Below are 18,860 nucleotides of genomic sequence, written 5' to 3'. Positions count from 1 at the left end.
TGGCATTAACAATATCTTTCCTTTAAAATATGGAGTCTTTCACAGAATCACAGAATTGAAGGGGTTGGAAGGGACCTCAGAAGATCATCGGGTCCAACCCCCCTGCCAAAGCAGGTTCCTTAGAGCAGGCAGCCCAGGTAGGCGTCCAGATGGGCCTTAAATATCTCCAGAGAAGGAGACTCCACAACCTCCCTGGGCAGCCTGTTCCAGTGCTCCATCACTCTCACTGTGAAGTTCTTTCTCATGTTTGTGCAGAACTTCCTGTGCTCCATCTTGTGGCCATTACTCCTTGTCCTGTCCCCACAAACCACTGAAAAGAGGTTGGCCAAATCCCTCCGTTTCCTACACCTCAGGTATTTATACACATTGATGAGATCCCCTCTCAGTCTTCTTTTCTCCAGGCTGAACAGACCCAGGTCTCTCAGCCTCTTCTCATAGGGGAGATTCTCCAGGCCCCGTATCATCTTTGTGGACCTCTGCTGGACTCCTTCCAGGAGATCCCTGTCTTTTTTGTACCAGGGAGTCCAGAACTGGACACAGTACTCCAGGTGAGGCCTGGCCAGGGCAGAGTTGAGGGGGAGGATCACCTCCCTTGACCTGCTGGCCGTGCTCCTTTTAATGCATGCCAGGATCCCATTGGCCCTCTTGGCCATGAGAGCACACTGCTGGTTCATGGTCAACCTGTCGTCCACCAGGACCCCCAGGTCTTTCTCCTCAGAGTTCCTCTCTAGCAGGTCATCTCCCAGCCTGTGCTGATACATGTGGTTGTTCCTTCCCAGGTGCAGGACTCTACATTTGCTCTTGTTAAGCCTCATTTGGTTTCTTCCTACCCATCTCTCCAGCCAGTCCAGGTCTTGCAGAATGGCAGAACAGCCTTCTGGCATGTCAGTCACTCCTCCCAGCTTTGTGTCACTGGTGTACTTGCTGAGGGCAGACACTATTCCCTCATCAAGGTTGTTGATGAAGATGTTGAACAAGACAGGACCCAGCACCGACCCCTGGGGAACACCGCTAGACACAGGTCTCCAGCCGGACTCTGCTCCGCCGATCACTACCCTCTGAGCTTGGCCAGTCAGCCAGTTCTCAATCCACCTTGCTGTCCACTCATCTATCCCACACTTTCTCAGCTTTGCTAGCAGGATGTCATGGGAGACAGTATAGAAAGCCTTGCTAAAGTCAAGGTAGATGACATCCACTGCTCTCCCCTCATCTACCCAGCTGGTGATGCCATCATAGAAGGCAACGAGGTTGGTCAAGCACGACTTCCCCTTGGTGAATCCATGCTGACTACTCCTCATAACCTTCTTCTCTTCCAATTGCTTGGAGATGGCATCCATAACAAACTGTTCCAAAACCTGTCCAGGGACAGAGGTGAGACTGACTGGGCTGTAGTTTCCCGGATTCTCCTTCTTGCCCTTCTTGAAGACTGGAGTGACATTGGCTATTCTCCAATCTTCAAGCACCTCTCCTGTTCTCCAGGACCTTTCAAAGATGATAGAGAATGGTTCGGCAATCACCTCTGCTAACTCCCTTAGCACATGTGGATGCATCCCATCGGGACCCATGGATTTGTGTGTGTTTAGCCCACTCAGACACTCCTGAACCACTCCTTTGTCAGCAAGGGGGGAGATCCCCACTTCCCAGACTCTTTCTCCTCCCTCCAGGGTCAAGGAGTCCCCAGGGGGAGTCCTTGAAGCAAAGACTGAAGCAAAGAAAGCATTTAGTATCTCTGCCTTTTCAGCATCTCCCGTTACCAGGAGACACCCCCCTCATTCAGCAAGGGACTCACATTATCCCTAATCTTCCTTTTACTGTTTACATACTTAAAAACAAAACAAAACAAAAAAACACCTTCTTATTATCTTTTATCTCTTTTGCAAGCCTCATCTCTAGGTGGGCTTTAGCCTTCCTTGTTGTGTCCCTGCAGGCTCTGACAACACTTTTACGCTCCTCCCAAGAAGACAGGCCCTTTTTCCACATTTCATAAACCTTCCTCTTCCTTTTGATCTTATCAATGAGCTCCTTGCTCATCCACGCAGGTTTCCTGCCCCTCTTCCCCAATTTCTTACTCTTAGGGATGCATCGATCCTGAGCTTGGAAGAAGTGCTGTTTAAATGTAGCCCAGCTCTCACATGCACCCTTGCCTTCTAGCAACCTAGCCCATGAGATACTCCCAAGCAGGCCTCAGAAGAGGTTGAAGTTGGCTCTCTGAAAGTCCAGGGTAGCAATCCTGCTTTTAGCCTTATTTCTTTCACCAAGTTCCATCTTGAACTCTACCATCTCATGGTCGCTGCATCCCAAACTGCCCCTGACCTTCACATCCCTAACAAGCCCATCCCTGTTGGTAAGGACAAGGTCCAGGAGCATCCCCGTCCTCATCAGCTCCTCCACCACCTGCGTCAGAAAATTGTCTTCAATGCATTGTAGGAATCATTTGGACTGTGTGTACCTGGCCGAGTTGCTTACCCAACAGACGTCTGGAAAATTGAAGTCCCTCACGAGAACCAGTGCCCCTGATCACGAGGCTGCTACCAGCTGCTTGTAGAAGGCCTCATCGACTTCCTCCTCCTGATCTGGTGACCTGTAGTATACCCCCACAACAGTGTCCCCCATACCAGCCCACCCCTTAATTCTCACCCACAAGCTCTCCACTTGTCCATCACCCACCCCCAGGTGGAGCTGGGTGCACTGTAATTGCTCCCTCACATAAAGGGCAACCCCACCCCCTGGCTTCCCCAGCCTGGCTTTCCTAAAAGGACATAGCCCTCCACGACAACATTCCAGTCGTGCGAGCTGTCCTACCACGCCTCTGTGATTGCAACGAGATTGTGGTCTTTGTTGCATCCAACAAATATATGGGAATGAGCTACTGTGTATGTCTGGTTGTCTGTGTGTGTGAATTCTGTAAGCTTCAGTTCCACAGCACAGGCATCTGGAACTTCTGTGGTTACAACTTAGGCATTAATGTGAAATATTGGTCCCTTATTTATTATAGTCCCATAAATATTAAAAATATGCTAGTAAAATACAAAATAATGTTAAGTATATCTTCACACATTATATCTATACAGCAAGAACACTGTAGCTAATAGCATAGTCCACTTTTCTCCTGTGCACAAATTAGTGTTGTTGTATTGAATTTTATCAGAAAAAGGTTTTAGTGATAAGTCTTTATGTACAGTGGAACTAATACACAATCTTTTGACATTCTTGTTTTTAAAATAATAACAAAATAATGTTAAATATTAAAATAATAAAAATTTTAAAATAATACCTGTTGGATAAAAAAGACAAAATTTATCTTAGTATGTCAGAGAGAGAATCATGAAATGTCTTGTGTCATTGCATGACACATGTTGTATGACCCAGTTTTTCCCCTTGAATTTTCCCCTTGAAATGGGTGGAATCACTACTCCTGTCAACTGATGGTATCTGGTGTGTGCACGCATATATAACAAAAAATTGTAAATTGCAGTATGTTGGGAACCATCAGATTTCTTAGGTGAGTTTTTAAATAAAATAAGTTATATTTTTAGATTTCTGTGGTCTGCAAGATAATTACATTTTCCTAATTTTCAATTAAATTTAGTTGAGGCCAAAATGAGCATCCTTAGCTCAGGCCACATATATTATAGTTTTGTACTAATTCTTTGGTAAATTTTAATGATTCTCATTTATGGAATAAAGTTTGTTCCTTGTAAGTTCCTCTACTGTGCACTTTGTGCAAAGGGTTGCTCCCTGGCTCAGCTCTGGCCATCATCAGCAGGTCCCTTTTGGAGCTGGCTGGAGCTAGCCCTGACCTGACATGGGACAGCTGCTGGGCTCTGTTCACAGATGCCACCCCTGCAGCCCCCCTGCTACCAAAACCAGAGCCACTTAAACCCAATACACCATGCTGGAGCAGTTTGCTCCTGATGGATGGCCCATGGTACAGACCTATGGGAGCAGTTCTTGAAGAGCTGCTGCCTGTGGCCAGCCCTTGCAGGCTCAGCTGGGGAAGAGGTCAAACTCCTGTGGGAGGGACCCCAGGTGGAGCAGGGGCAGAAAGGGACCATGAAGGAGTGGTGGACACAAAGCATCAGGGACTGACTGCAGCCCCCATTCCCCTGCACTGCTCAGGGGGAGGAAATAGAAGAAGTTGGATGAAGGGAAGGTGTTTTTAGTTTGCATTTAGTTTCTCACTGCTCTAGTCTGCTAGTGATAGGCAATAAATCATATTAATCTCCCTATATTGAGTCTGCTTTGTCCTTAACAATAGTTCATGAGTGACCTGCCTGTTCTTAACCGCTGAGCCCTCTTCCATTGTGTTTTCTTCCCCTGTCCTGATGACGAAGGGGATGGAGCAAGGCAGGGTGCTTGAGTTTAGCTAGCCATCAGGGTGAAACCATCACACCTGTTCGCTGTTTTCATTGGCATGGGAAGTGTATCAGATCAGTTTTGAGGAGTGTTTTATTCATCATAGTTTTTTGCTCTGGGGAGTTGTTTTTTTTTTTTTTTTTTTTTTTTTTTTTTCCTTTTTTAAATACTTTGTTTTGATTTTAAGAGAAGTTACAAAACCATATGCTGTTTTCAACCTACCCTGAAACTCTACTTGAATGGTAAGGGTCTCTCTAACAGTTTCTGCCAGTGGTTAGCATTTCAGCTGTATCGGTCTATAACAGCAACTTAGGAAGGAGAGCTGACAGAGCTGCAAAACCAAATAGTTACTAAGACTGGTTTATTGCCTTCCTGTCTGTCTGCTGGAGGAAAAAAAAAAGAGTCCCAGGCAGTCCTGCAGGAGAAAAACACATTCCTCTTCTGAAAAATCTTTGCTGACAAGTGTCTTCCAACCATTATGCAGGATTCACTGCCAGTGTGAGGTCATGTAAAGTATTTTTTCTGTCTCCAGAAACAGAGCCTAATCCCTACTTGCTGAGAGAGTAGAGACAAAGAATTGTTGACTGTCGTGGTTCCGCTCGAGTGGGCAGCTGAGCTCCACCACAGCCGCTCTCTCACTCCCCCTCCTCAAAGAGGAATGGGGAGAAAATATGTGAAAAGGGCTCAAGGGTTGAGATAAGGATGAGAAAATCACGCAATAATTATTGTAACGGGCAAAACAGACTCAGCATAAGAAGATAGTAAGATTTATTGCTCATTACTAACAAGCTAGAGAAGTGAGAAACAAAGAAAAGAAACCAAAAGCACCTTCCCCCCCATCCACCCTCTTCCACCTCCTTCCCCCGAGCGGTACAAGGGAATGGGGGTTATGGTCAGTCTACAGCCTGATCATAACCTTCTGCCGCTTCTTCTTCTCTGCCGCTCCTTCTCGGTCACTCTCGCCCCCTGTGCTGTGGGGTCCCACCCACGGGATGCAGTCCTTGATGAACTGATCCAGTGTGGGCTTCCCACAGGCAGCAGCTCTTCCAGAACTGCTCCAGATATGGGTCTGTACCACAGGGTCCATCCCTCAGGAGAAAACTGCTCCAACCTGGCTCCTGCCAGGTCACCTGCTCCTGCGTGGTCTCCTCTCCACGGGCTACAGGTCCGGCCCGGAATCTGCTCTGGCAGGGGTCTTCCACAGGCAGCAGCCTCCGTCGGTGCAGGGCCACCTGCTCCACCGTGGTCTCCTCCATGAGCTGCAGCGTGGAACCCTGCTCCACTGTGGTACTCCATGGGCTGCAGGGGGACATCCTGCTTCACCATGGTCCTCACCACAGGCCACAGGGGACTTCTGCTCCGGCGCCTGGAGCACCTCTCCCCCTCCTTCTACACTGACCTTGGCGCCTGCAAGGCTGTTCCTCACTCCCTTCACTCTCCCAGCTGCCGTGTGTGGTGCAGCGTTTTTTTTCCCTGTCTTAAATATGTTCTCACAGAGGCGCAAAACAACATCGGTTATTGGCTCAGCTCTGGAAGACAATGGGGCCCTTCCCAAACATGGGGCAGCTTCTAGATCTTTCTCACAGAAACCACCCCTATGGCCCCCTGCTACCAAAACCTTGCCACGTAAACCCACTACATTGACTCAGCTACAGTATTTCAACATAAATCACCCTCAGTTTTGTATACATGGTCTTGTGGGCAATGTCTTGAAATCTCAGTCATTTCTTTCTTATAAGAACATGGTTATGTAAAACATAAATGATATACATGTATTTACGCACATGAATGTGTTTCTGTTGGAAGCCATTTACAGTCTTTTTCAGGTGACCCTTGTGTCCTCAGTTAGGCTTTTCCTTGTGTTTGAGCATTTGCCCTGCAGTAGGAAGGACTGAAAACGAGAACTGCTGCATATTCATATTCATATTATGGGCCTGGGAGGCAGAGGAAGGGAGCCACCACAAAGACACTTTCCAAAAGGTTCCTTTGAAGTAGACATCTTTCATAAGAGAACACACATTTGCAGGACTATGTTCCCCTTCCTCCCTTATTTCCCATGTATCTGCATGTGTGTCATTATTTTTTTGGTGCAGAGAGAACAGGGATGCCAAGTAGTAGACTCAAGCAGTACAAACATTAAAGGTAAGTCTTTGGGGAAGTGAGAGACTGTCCCCCTGTACACCCCTTCTCTCTGTGGCTTCAGCGAACCTGGTAAGAGCTCCTTTCCCACTGGAACAGCATGACACTGTGCACGTGGTTGCATTCCAGCTTCCAGCTGGAGCAAGTTATCAGCAGTCAGCATCTATGTGTCATGTCTTTTTTAGGATCCTGCAGATCCCCTTCTGCAGAGGAGCAGAGAAATGGCCAGCCTTCTAAAGCAACACTTTTCTCTGGTGAATGTGAAGGCATTCAACAGTTATGCACAACTGAGAACTGGAGCCCATATGCAGAGAGACATTTTTCCCAAACTTAGGATTTTTCTCTTCTTGTTTATTTGCAAGCAGGTTAGTTTTGATGCTAGGCTTGACATGAAAGCATTTTCATCTCATTGACTAAGGCTGTTAAGCATAGCATGGAGTTTTTCCTTTTGTAACTCTACATTTTCCACAAGTATTTTCCAGGTAGCACTGGGGATATTAACATCAGTTATCAAATTATTATTAGAAAAATAATGGCTGCAGTGTCATTTTGTTCTGTGAAAAACAGCCCCTAAATGCTGGCCTTTTGTTTCATTGCACTGTGTTTTGATGCCTTGGATATTTTTATGCTTATGTGTGTGTGATTCAGCTGTTATGCTAGCAACTGCTAACTGAGATGGATGCTGTGGAAGTTCGTATTGTACGTTATGAGGCATGTGGAAATGTTTAAAAATAACCTCTCGTTCTGTTCCCTGCTGGGATATTTTTGTTGTCCATGTTAGAAGCTTGTCATTTGATTCATTGAGAGGGACTTGAGTTAGTCTTTTAAAACTCAGTGGAAATGCAATAAAAGGTCAGAGACAGTATGGGTAGAGACTTTACAAGACTTTGAGAACAGGGATTCATAACCAAAATGGTGAAATGCCTTGTAAAAATCCAAACCAAGAGAAGCATTCATTTACGGATGGTTAACCACTGTAGCAAGGAAGTGTGTATTCGATTACTGCGGCATGGCTCCAAGATCACAGCCAGAAGGGCTGGTAAATTTAAATTTATTTTACTCATATATATACATATTTTTTTTTCCATAGTTTGTTGTGCTAATCCTGGTCACTTGGAAAGAAACTGTATTGAAAATACTGAAATACTACATTGAGTACAGCAGAGAATAATGATGAATTACTGACAGGAGGATTGGAGAATGAATGACAAAAAAACTAAACGAGATTTGTTGTAATATATTGCTTTAACAGTAGACTAATTCATTAATTGCTAATGAATGAATGACTGGAATTTTACTTTTGCAGTTTTCTTTAACATAGGGGGAGAATTACTTTAAAAATTAATAATTTCTAGCAAACTGAATAGTTCTTGAGTTAGGAGATAGGTTCATAGCATAGTTTGAATATTGGCTGAATACAGTACTTGACACAGTTTAGTTTTACTGCAATTGAGTGGCTTGGGTTGACAGACCATAACTTTTTTGATGTTATTTTTCTAGGTACTGAATAATATAATATGCTGAATAATAATACCAAAAATTAAAAAAGGTGTGTGATTTTTTTTTTTTCATTATACATAAAAGGAATGGAACCCAAGGAACAAAACATATTCAGTGTCGCTCTGGATAGCAACCACAACTAAGATTTTTATTTGTTTTTATACCATAATGATTTGTTTTCCAAAGAGGGGTTGGTCCACCCATCAATCTATATACCTCTGCTTCATTAATGAAGTGTGGCATTTCAAAATTTGTTTCTCCATCCTTTCTGTGATACTGTTTACTTTTCATATTTTTGCATATATGAGTAGACAGATGTCAGTTACTCATGCACTTGTATAAAATCATGTCTTGTTGATATTGAATCTTCATTTCAGAAATAGGTATTTACAAAAGAATTAACTCATGATATTCTGGCAAAGACCAGAGTATTGTCATATTTGTAACATTTGAAAATCAGAAGGCAGCAAGCATCTCAGGTATGGGAGAACATGCTTCTTGCAGCGACTTGTCTCTGAATTGCAGCAGCTCCTGGCTGGCTATGCTTCATAACATTACCATTCAAGGAAAGCTCTATTAACTGTGGGAATTCATTGAACTCCCTCATTTCAAAAAGCAGTAGCAAAATGGAAAAAGCATTACTGTTTACATGTATTTTGCATTCATGTCCTCAGTTAAATGCTGTCTCCTAATACATACATGCAAGCTGTCTTGTATTAGATGCCAGTTTAATAATGGACTTGTGCACTGGGGCTATGATGATTTTTATAAACCTTGATCTTGTGATGCTGTTTACAGGATGTTAGCCTTGTTGGTGTATATGGGTATAAAATCAGCATATAAAGCCAAGGACTTGTGGTTAGTTTGTGTAGAAGGGGAAGGCATAGCTCCTTGGGAGAGCACTGTTCTGCATGCGACCATTTCAGAACAATGCTGACTTACACCAGAAGTATTCTTCTAACTCAATGAAGGTGCTGAAATGTCCCACTTGTCCTTTTTTCAGGTGTTAAGCTTTCACATTGGTGCCAGTTCTTTGCAGCCTCACTCTTGTTGGCCTTTCGCTAGAGAGCCAGTGGTTGCAGTCTCTTCACCAGCTTCTCCCCTTTCTATAATCTGCTGACAGACAAATCTTCCTCTTTCATTCCTCTTTCCACAATGGACATTTCACCCTCCCTGCTACTTACCTTAACCTTTTCACTGCTAAATCGTATTTCTGGATGGGGCCAGCAGTGCTGGGGTGAGCTCCTTCCAGGGCAGAGGGTTGCTAGACCTCAGAAAACCAGAGCACTGCATGCTCTGCTTTGCTTTTATTTCTGCACATTGGGTGTGCATTGCAGGGTGTAGATACCAGAGCTGGAGCCTCTGGGGGCTGCACAAACTGTGGCATTAGCTGAACACTGTGACTCAGTGCAATTGTGGGGCCAGTTGAGATGCCTTCGAGTCACAGTGTCCGCACCTGATGTGAGCAGTCATGACAGAACTTTACTGCCTTCTAGAAGTTGCAGAAAGAATAAAACTAACTGGAACTGCCAGCAAGATTTCCAGGTCACTGCCTGAAAAGGAGTTACTAAAATTTGTCATTGATTTACTTTCCTTGCAAAGCCAGATTAGGTGTTTTATATGAGCACAGGATGTGGGTAGGGTATGGTCTCCTACTTCTGAGGGCTGGACATCTGGCTGTGATGCAGATCTTGCTTTGATGTAGATGCAGGGAAATATTTGAGTGCAATTATAGATTCTGTTTCCCTTTCCTACATTTTCTTTGTGATCTCCATGCATTTTATTCTTGTGAAAAAGTCACCTCCTCCTTCAAGTCATTTGATGAATAGTACATATGAATTATGTCTGCAATGAAATTAAGTAAGGCATACGCAATATTTCTAGAGGAAGTGGTGAAAGGCATAGGAAGGAACTGTTCCAATTGCAGCCTGACGGATGTAGTTCTTTGCACACTCATAAAAAGTATTTCCAGCAGAGAATCCATTTGCTCTCTTTTTTTCTGGACTGAATCTGTTTTTTTTCACTTCTCTGTTTAAAAGAAGGAAATCTTTATACTTGTTCCTTCTTCTTGTAAAAGTTAAAGTCCTTTTACAGATACGTAATTGTGTTCGCATGTCTGGTAAGCAAAGCTATGTGCAGTATATCCAGCCACAACACAAGGGATGAATTGAATTTTCTTCATAACAGTATACATTGTTCTAGAATGTTGTATTCCTGGCAACTGCAGCTTCTTAAGAACGAGGAGGCTGGGGCTGCCCTTCAGCCTGTGAATCCTCAGCTGCTGTTTTTGGCTCCTTTAGAGATGCTAGCTGCTGGCAACATTTATGTCAGACCTCCTACATATTCGTGTTCATAGCATATGACCACTGTAAATTTGTGTTTTATTCAGCTGTTCATGTTCCTATCTGCAGTAGCAAGTTAGAGGTTTGGAGGAATCCCAGTATTTGGTGAAAGGGAAGTACTGAGTTTTGGCTCACGTAATGAGATCTCTTTGGCTCTGTAAAATTTGTCTTGTTGCCAGAAAAGTATAGCAAATCTTTCCTGTAGATATGTAAGTAACATTGGGCTTATTTATCATATAGAATCATAGTATGGTTTGGGTGGAAAGGGACCTTAAATCTAATTTCAACCCCCTGCCATGGGCAGGGGCACCTCCCACTAGACCAGGTTGCCCAAAGCACCATCCAACCTGGCCTTGAACACCTCCAGGGATGGGGCATCCACAGCTTCTCTGGGCAACCTGTGCCAGTGCCTCACCACCCTCTGAGTAAAGAATTTCCTCCTCATACCTGACCTACACTTGTCCTCTTTTACTTTAAAGCCATTCCCCCTAGGCCTATCACTCCACTTCCTGACAAAAGAGTCCCTCCCCAGATTTTCTGCTGGCCCTCTTTAAGTACTGGAACACCTTTAATATGTCTCCCTGGAGCTTTCTCCAGGCTGAACAACCCCAGCCCTATCAGCCTGTCTTTGTAGGAGAGGTGCTCCAGCCTTCGGATCATCCTTTGGACTCATTCTAATACATCCATGTCCTTCTTATGTTGGGGGCCCCAGAGCTGAATGCAGTGCTCCAGGTGGGGTCTCATGAGAGCAGAGCAGGTGGGAGAGAATTACTTCCCTTGACCTGCTGGCTGTGCTTCTTTTGATGATTTACCTGATATACCAGTAATACCAGTAATAGGTATTAAATCTTTGAGCTATGGACTGTAAATTTCAGTTAAAATTAAAAACTGAAGAAAGGAGTGATTTTAAATATAATTTAATACTTGAGTCAGACTCCTTGAAATCTGAATATAATATAAATATTAACTATTATTAAAAAACAGTAAACTTTTCAAAATCCATCTCCAAATTGTAGCCCAATAAGAGTGGCAGCAAAGTAATTGTTATGTTTGAATAAGACCAAAGCATTTGCAGCAGACTTGTAGAGTTAGTTAAAGGATATTGGCTTCAGGCTTACTTCAGGTTTTTTCCTCTTTCCATTGGGAGACTGAGGAATTCTTGTTTTAAACCTCGATTCATTACTTTGGATAACTGATTGTCATAAAGGATATTCTAAAAGCAAATCTGAAAATATTTTTCCTTTCTTAAACTTGTGTCAGTGGAATATTTCTTGTTGTCTAGAACAATTTTGAATTTTGGTGCTTTATTGTGATATTCTCATGCCTGTATAAGACATCTCAGCATTGAAACTGATAATATGCCATTGCACTTTTGTCATTTGAAATCATCAAAGTCTGAGTGGCCCAACATATATGTGTACTGTGACTGGAACTTTGCTGTGGGCTTACTTTCACCCTGATTAATAGCTAATTGTTTCTTCAAGCCTTGACTTGAGAAATGTTGCAGTGTCATATCAAATATGAAAGAATAAAAATAACAGCTTTATATATATATTTTAAAATATCAAATGAATTTACAACAGCATCAGCTAGTGCTCACTCTGAGTTTTCATATATTTATATTAAAACATTTATTTATAGTTTTATCAAGCTGATATAAAATAGAGTTTTGATTTAATGTTTCACAACAGGTAAAATAGTTGAAAATCCTCCCCCTTTTTTTTCCTCTTGCTTTGAGTCTATGGATTAGGATGTGTTTTTGTTTATTTATTTTTATTTTTAGTACTCCATTAGGGAAAGAGAATGAAGAGAATGGGTGGGAATAATGGGCAGTAGTAATTGTTTTAATTTCGTGTGTACCTTCCTGTAATTATGTTGATTATATGTTAAGTTACCAGCTCAAGCTAAATAATGGACTACAAAGTTGATATACGCTTTGGAATTGTGCCACATTGCAATTTTAATACAGTCCCCTCAGAAAACACTGATCTGAAAAGGTTGCTCTGCTGCCTTCTATCTACAGGTTGATCACAAAGTGAAAGGACGTTTGCCAGATATAGGAGAAAAAAGCAATGTTCATAGAAGTTAATATGATCTTTCTTGTTTATGTTCACTATGCGTGTTATGCACACTGGAATTTACTCTGGGGAAGGAGAGAAGGCTCAGAACCATAAATTGGGGTGACCTTTCTCTGGAGTAGGTGCAGCTGTCCTCTGTATGATGAGAAACATGATAAACAGCTATAATATTGACCTTGCATCTAAGCAGGTATAGAGAGCCTTACAGCCAGGATTCTTGAATTTGGGAGGTTAAAAGTAGGTCCTTTAATCCATACTGAAGTGTCTCAACATACCTTTTACTTCTATTAAGAGAAAGTGAAAAGCACCTTTGAAAAGAAAATTGTTGTGCTTCTGTATCTACATATACATGTATGTGTAGATGCTTAGTGTTGGGCTACAGTGTTTAAAAAAATCTGGCTTTCATATTCAAGGCATTGTGCATGCACTCTGAAATAGATCCAGAGCGTGGTTTAATGATCCAGCGGTACGTGCTGTTACAATATGCTTAGGAGAAATATCTTCCCAAATCTTTTCTTACCTCTTAATGGTTATATACTGTTGGGTCTAGTGTCAGTCAGTTTGTATACACTCAATGGCTGTAGCAAGTATATTTTTTAATGCAAAGACTCCAGCACAATGCTTACTTCATTTCAAAAAGTGATGAAATTCTGGAGTGGCTATCATAGGAGAGGACAGAGTACTTGAGGCAAGAAATTAATAGTTAGACAGTCAAATTGGGCTAATGAGGAGACATCTGCATTTTCTTTATTGAAGGCGAGGCTTCATTTCAGCTGTGCACAGTCTGCTGTCTTGCAGCTGGTGAAAGGAGCACTCCTCTCTCTCCATCACTGAGAACACCTGAGAAGCCAATTCAGGAAGAAAAATCATCAGAGATTTAACCTAGAAAAACAAACAAACAAACAAAAATAGTTGTTTTCTTAGGTTAGCTTTACATATGGGCTCACTCAGGCATCAAATGAAAGGGAGCAGAAATGGTCTTTTTGGTTGCAGCTAACCTTTAGCCAGGGTGTGAAACCTCACCTGGAAGCATGGCCAGCTTATCTCCTAGAGAGTAGGAAAAGATAATAAATTATGGGGGCAGAGAACTGCCTGGGCCATTTTGAAGAGTTAATAGGGAAAATGAATGTAACATCTATCATGCTCTGCTGAAGGGGTGTTGCTTCCCAACAATTGTGCTGTATAATGAAGAGGTTTTCTCTGATGAATATAACATGGGGCACAAAGCATTGAGTTAGGAGGGGGATCCAGAAAGCTGTCCTTTCAGGTTAGGAGCAAGCTGGCTTGTTTAAGGAGTGCTTTAATGTAAGTAGGTTTCAATTGTAGTTTTACTGTTAATGCTTGTGTCTTTTTCAACATATTTGTAATATGTTATATATTTTATATGTTGCATTTATTGGCATTTCACCCCAGCCCCCAGCTAATATCAACTTCAGTATAATTTTAAAGTTAAAAGATATTTACGTGACATCACTCACCCAGTTTTTGGCAAGTCTATAAGCTGGGGTAACTACACACCTTACTTATCTACTTGATAGGCTGGAAAACATGTTAATGGAGCTGTAGAGCTTACTTTTTTTTTTTTTTTTTTTTTTTTTTTTTTTTTTGTGTGTGTGTGTGTGTGAAAACTCTCAGGCACATCATACTATGGCAGATGTTTTCATGAGGATATATTTTAACTAGGTTTAAAATTCCCAGTGCTGCAACTCCATCTTGCAAAGTATTGATCTGTTTATTTAGTTTATTCTACAAAGTTTGATGTGTTAGCTGTGTATTGACAGGTTTTCTGCAGTTATTTTTTCCAATGAGGGGGATGCAGCATGAATAAAAACCTATAGCTGAAAACCCTCAGTATTTAGGGCTCTAGTGGAAGTGTGATCATGTTCCTATGTCTGGCCCAGAATAGGTCTGTGTTTGGGTGACCTGTTAGTGCACATTTCTAGCATCAGTTGTTATAAAACTGAGATTATCATGGATATGTCCTGTCGAGAGTATGGTAGCTGTTAAAAATAAATAAATTTAAGACCTTGTCATTCAAAAAATGCAAAATGTGTTAACAGTAAGAAAGTCTAGGCTGTACTGAGTATCACCTACTCTACTGAAATACAGTTATGGCTTGCTTTCAGTTTAATGATCAAGAAACCAGTGACATATGAATATTCTTGTGCTATCTAGTCAATAGAGGGCAAGTAGGTTTCAGGAATAAAGTTCATCATTTCAATACAGTGCATCTAAAATTCTTAGTCTAATAATTAAAAAAAAATCTCTGACATTTTCAAGAAAAATCTGAAGAGGCTTCTACTTTCAAAGTGGCATTCTCGGCAGCATTTTAGTTAATTATAGTTGAGTTACTATGTAAAATTTTAGCTTAGAAATGTAATCCAAAATGCATGTAAGCTGTATATCTTCTTATACTGTAGATGTGTTTATGACCAGGATTTTTGCTTTGGTTTTTGTTCTGTGTTGTTTTTACAGAGTAGTGCTGCATTCCTTTATTATAACATGGTTCAGGTCATGCTTCTTTTCCTTCATCTCAAAGTTATCATCATGGTTGTTTTTTTTTTTTTTTAAATTATTGTTATACTTTTTTCCAATGTTTGTTGCTCTTAAATAGAAAGCTGTAATAGAGTTTGCAGAGACTTTTTTACTTCACACTGAAAACCATGATGCATCTATTGTAATTAACAGTGGAGATGTATTACTTTTCTTAGTACTTGTTTTTCGGTAGTAATACATATTATTTTATACCACATTATTTTAAAGCCTAAGAACATTATTTTTTACTGCATTAAAACTGCAGTTAATCCTTAGTGATGTCAGTACTCCATCTTCTGCAGACCTCTGTTGCTAAAATCAAAGAACTGGGCTAATTTGAATTATAAATACTAAGTTGCTGTGATTTTCCTGGGTTACTTGTTGGATAAGTCATATAATCTTGTTGTGTTGGTTTTACCTGATATATCCTTATCTCCATGTTGCATCTGGATTAGTCATTTATAAAGAATGGAGAGATGGAGATCACAAAATGACATGTACTAAGTGATATTATATACTGCTGGTGCACATAGCACTGTGAATGGTCTGTTCCTTCTGCTCGTAGATGGCACCTGATGATATTAATGAGTGTCAGACATGGTATAAATTTTAAACTGTTCTCCCATCACTTTGTCCCATCCCTGGGCCTAGTTTTCTGCCCCTCCAGCTGACTCCTCTCCAGCTGACAACTAAGAAGAATCACTGCAGTGTTCATGTAGCTGCAGAACAGCCAGACACCAAGACTTACTGCTGCTAGTGTTACTCTGGAAAAAGGGTATTAAGTCCTGAGAGGACAGAGTTTGGGCAGATAGTTGACTCATAAGAAATAATCATACAAGTAGGGCTAAGAAAGATTTCTTTGTGAGGGGGAGAGAAATTTGAAGGAGAGAGAGGAAAGGGACTGAGTATGAGGACTGGAAAGATTACTGGAAGAAAAATGAGATATGAGGGGTAGCTCATTAAAGAGGTGAGGCATTTTCAATCTGTTTCAATAATATCAAATCCCCATATGGTGTTCCAGACCCCTCTCCTTTTATCTACTTTTAATATTAATTTATCATGACAATCTATTGTCTCTTTTTAATGTCATTCTCTGTTGAAAAGTCCCAACCTCAGCCATTATGCTATCACTTTATTTCTTTCAGATGAGCGAAGAGAAAGTTGTGATTTATTAATATTGTGAAAGCAAATAGCAGCAATGCACATCTGCAGTAGGTATTCGTTTATATCAGAAACCTGATTGTCCATGGAAGATGAACTGTTGTATTTTCTGTTTGCGTTACACTGTTATTAGTGGTAGATGCATCAGATGACTTTAGTCAGGTCTGGTATATGGCAGTGTTGTAAAAGATGTCCTCCTCTGGCACAGATGCAGTTTTGAAAAGGTGTTTCCAGTGTTTGCTAATTGTGTGTGGTCAGATTTTAATATGAAAAATGATCATAGAATCTTCTTTCCAATCTACATTAAATGCGATTGGAAGGCTGAGTTTTGCCACCAGGGAAACAGAAATTTAGGATCACTGTTTTAATCTCTCTTTCAGGTATCCAACTGCCAAAGGAAGATGATGTTTCGGTCCCTGTGATTTCCAGCTCCCCTGTTAAAGACACTGGGGAGAATGTTGATCTTGCTAATAATCAGGAAGAGAAAATGAAAGAGGAACCCTTAACCATCTCAGAACTGGTATACAATCCCAGTGCCAGCTTGCTGCCCACACCGGTTGATGATGAGATCGATATGCTTTTTGATAGCTGTCCAAGAGCAGAGAATGAGAAAGATGATACAGATTCATTTGAGGAACTGGATGCAGATGAAAATGCCTTTATGATCGCAGAAGAAGAAGAACTGAAAGAAGCTCGAAGAGCACTTAGGTGGAGCTATGATTTTCTAATGGGCAACATAGAGGTGAATGCCTTTGTGAAGAGTTTCTCCAGACTTCTGCTTGTAGGCCTTGGACTGTTACTGTTTGTGTTCCCTCTTCTTCTTGTTCTCCTGGAGTCAGACCTTCAGATCTCTTTTCTCCACGAAATCCGTGAGACGCCAGAGTTTCAGCAGTTTCATATTGAGTATTACTGCCCGCTTAGGCAGTGGGTAGCTTGCAAAATAAACTTCATTCGTGACATGCTGGGAAGCTTTTAAATTTTAAAGAAATATGACACAACTAAGGGCTATATTCAAAATTTCAGTTAGTGCAGCTTTTCATTATGCCCCTGAGGCCATCAGTAGGTAGCTCTCTTCATATTCAGTTCATTTCAGACTCCTCAGGTTTTTATGTTTCCTTTACACACTTAAAGTACTCCTTTAGTTTCAGGCTTATACTGTCACCTTTCAGTAACCAAAAATAAGCTTTATTTTAACTGCATTTCAGATTTTCTGCTCATCTGTTACATCATACAAGATGGGCGTAACAATAAGGTTCATTGTCTTTAACCTTAGAATACATGATGCTAAATCTAATGAAACTGAAAGAAAACATTTTTTGAATATACTCCTTAGTGCAGCAATCTCTTCTAACCAATGCCTATACAAGCAATGTTTATGCTGGGTTTTTGTTTTTGGTTTGTTCTTCTGTTTGTTTGTTTTTTACATTTTTATGTGTTTAAAATATTTTGGTAAATTTTTAGCAAAAGATAACTTCTGATGTTATTTAATTGTACAGATTGGTAAGAATAGTGCAGAAGGGCACATAGGATATTTTTAGTGTTTTAGCAATTATTTGTTTTTAACCTACTGGCTGGAGAATGAATGAATTCAATATATATGTAACTCTATAAGAGAGACAGTGGTTTGGGAAGTACATAGAAAGTTCACTCAAGTTCAGTAGGGTCTACCTGGGGGAGGTGAAATGACACCGAGTACTCAGAAGAATTTCTGAAAGGCATAGTTGTAAAGCTTGGGGAAGTGAGCAGAATTGAAAGTAATGATCCTTCTTCCCCTTACATTAGTTTGTCTTACATTATATCAGTGCTATAGAAAGTCTTTATAAGATAGTCCAAGTATGTTTTGGAACAGAGTGAGTCTTCAGTCTAAATGTAGATTATTGTACATAACATGGAAGAAGATAATAGTAAGTAGGGGAAAAATAAAAATTAAAAAAAAAAAAAAGCTAAAACTCTACCTAAATCAGTAGGTGAGTGAGTGACCTACTTTTAAAAATGTTAGAGAAGAAACATGTATTCCTTTTTAAAGCAAAACTTTAGACTGTACAGTTGACATGAAAACTTTCTGACTCACAGTTAAAGGATTAAACACTTTAGCAGATGCATCTTCATCCTTGATGCCCTATATTACTAATCTCCAAGACAACATACTTTCTGTGTGTGTTGATATGCTTCCTTTTACATATAGCAGCATACTTACCCTCTTGCCCTATTAGTATGAGCCCAGTTACAGGACCTAATGCTGTTTCATGTAACATGGTTTTGTATCTAGTTATTCCAGTACTGCATAGAGAATATACTTAAAAAAAAAAAAAAAAAAAAAAAAAAAAGACTTGTCAATAGCTGAGAGCATTAGAAGGCCCTCATGCACCACAGAGCTTCTATCTAAAAAGAGAGAGATTTTATTTTATTTTATTTTTTTGGTCCCCAGATCTTAGTGCAGACGTATCTCATATTTAAACTAGGGAACTCTGATTTCAGCCTCAGAGTTGTTCTCCTGCTTAGAGAATTATGAACTGGAGGCATATATGAGGCTGTTATATTAGAAGTACATTTAACTTATTGTAACCACATCTCTTAATTCCTACTGAGTAAACTCCTTTACTTCTGATATCAGAGAATTGGTTTTGCTTGTTTTTCTCATGTAAGCCTTTGCAAATATCTAGTTTGATGATTTCCTTACATGATTTCTCCTTCCCTTTCCGATCTTCTCCAGTTTTTAAAGAATGAAACAGTTACAGGGCTTAAAAGT

At 40.8% G+C, this 18,860-nt stretch overlaps 1 protein-coding gene across 2 annotated transcripts in view; it reads left to right on the top strand.

Annotated features, from left to right (window-relative positions):
• The window catches only part of FRMD3 (FERM domain containing 3), a 153,118-nt gene extending 134,677 nt beyond the window's left edge, over window positions 1–18,441 (top strand). For both annotated transcript variants that reach the window (XM_032206751.1, XM_032206752.1), the window contains one exon: window positions 16,492–18,441. In XM_032206751.1, coding sequence (XP_032062642.1) covers window positions 16,492–17,087 — 596 coding nt within the window. In that variant the 3' untranslated portion in view covers window positions 17,088–18,441. The remainder of the gene's footprint in view (window positions 1–16,491) is intronic.
• The last annotated feature ends 419 nt before the right edge of the window (window positions 18,442–18,860 follow it).

This window comes from Aythya fuligula, chromosome Z (assembly GCF_009819795.1).
Source record: "Aythya fuligula isolate bAytFul2 chromosome Z, bAytFul2.pri, whole genome shotgun sequence".
Classification (NCBI taxonomy): Eukaryota; Metazoa; Chordata; class Aves; order Anseriformes; family Anatidae; genus Aythya; species Aythya fuligula.
This window is presented reverse-complemented; position numbering and strand designations above follow the sequence as displayed.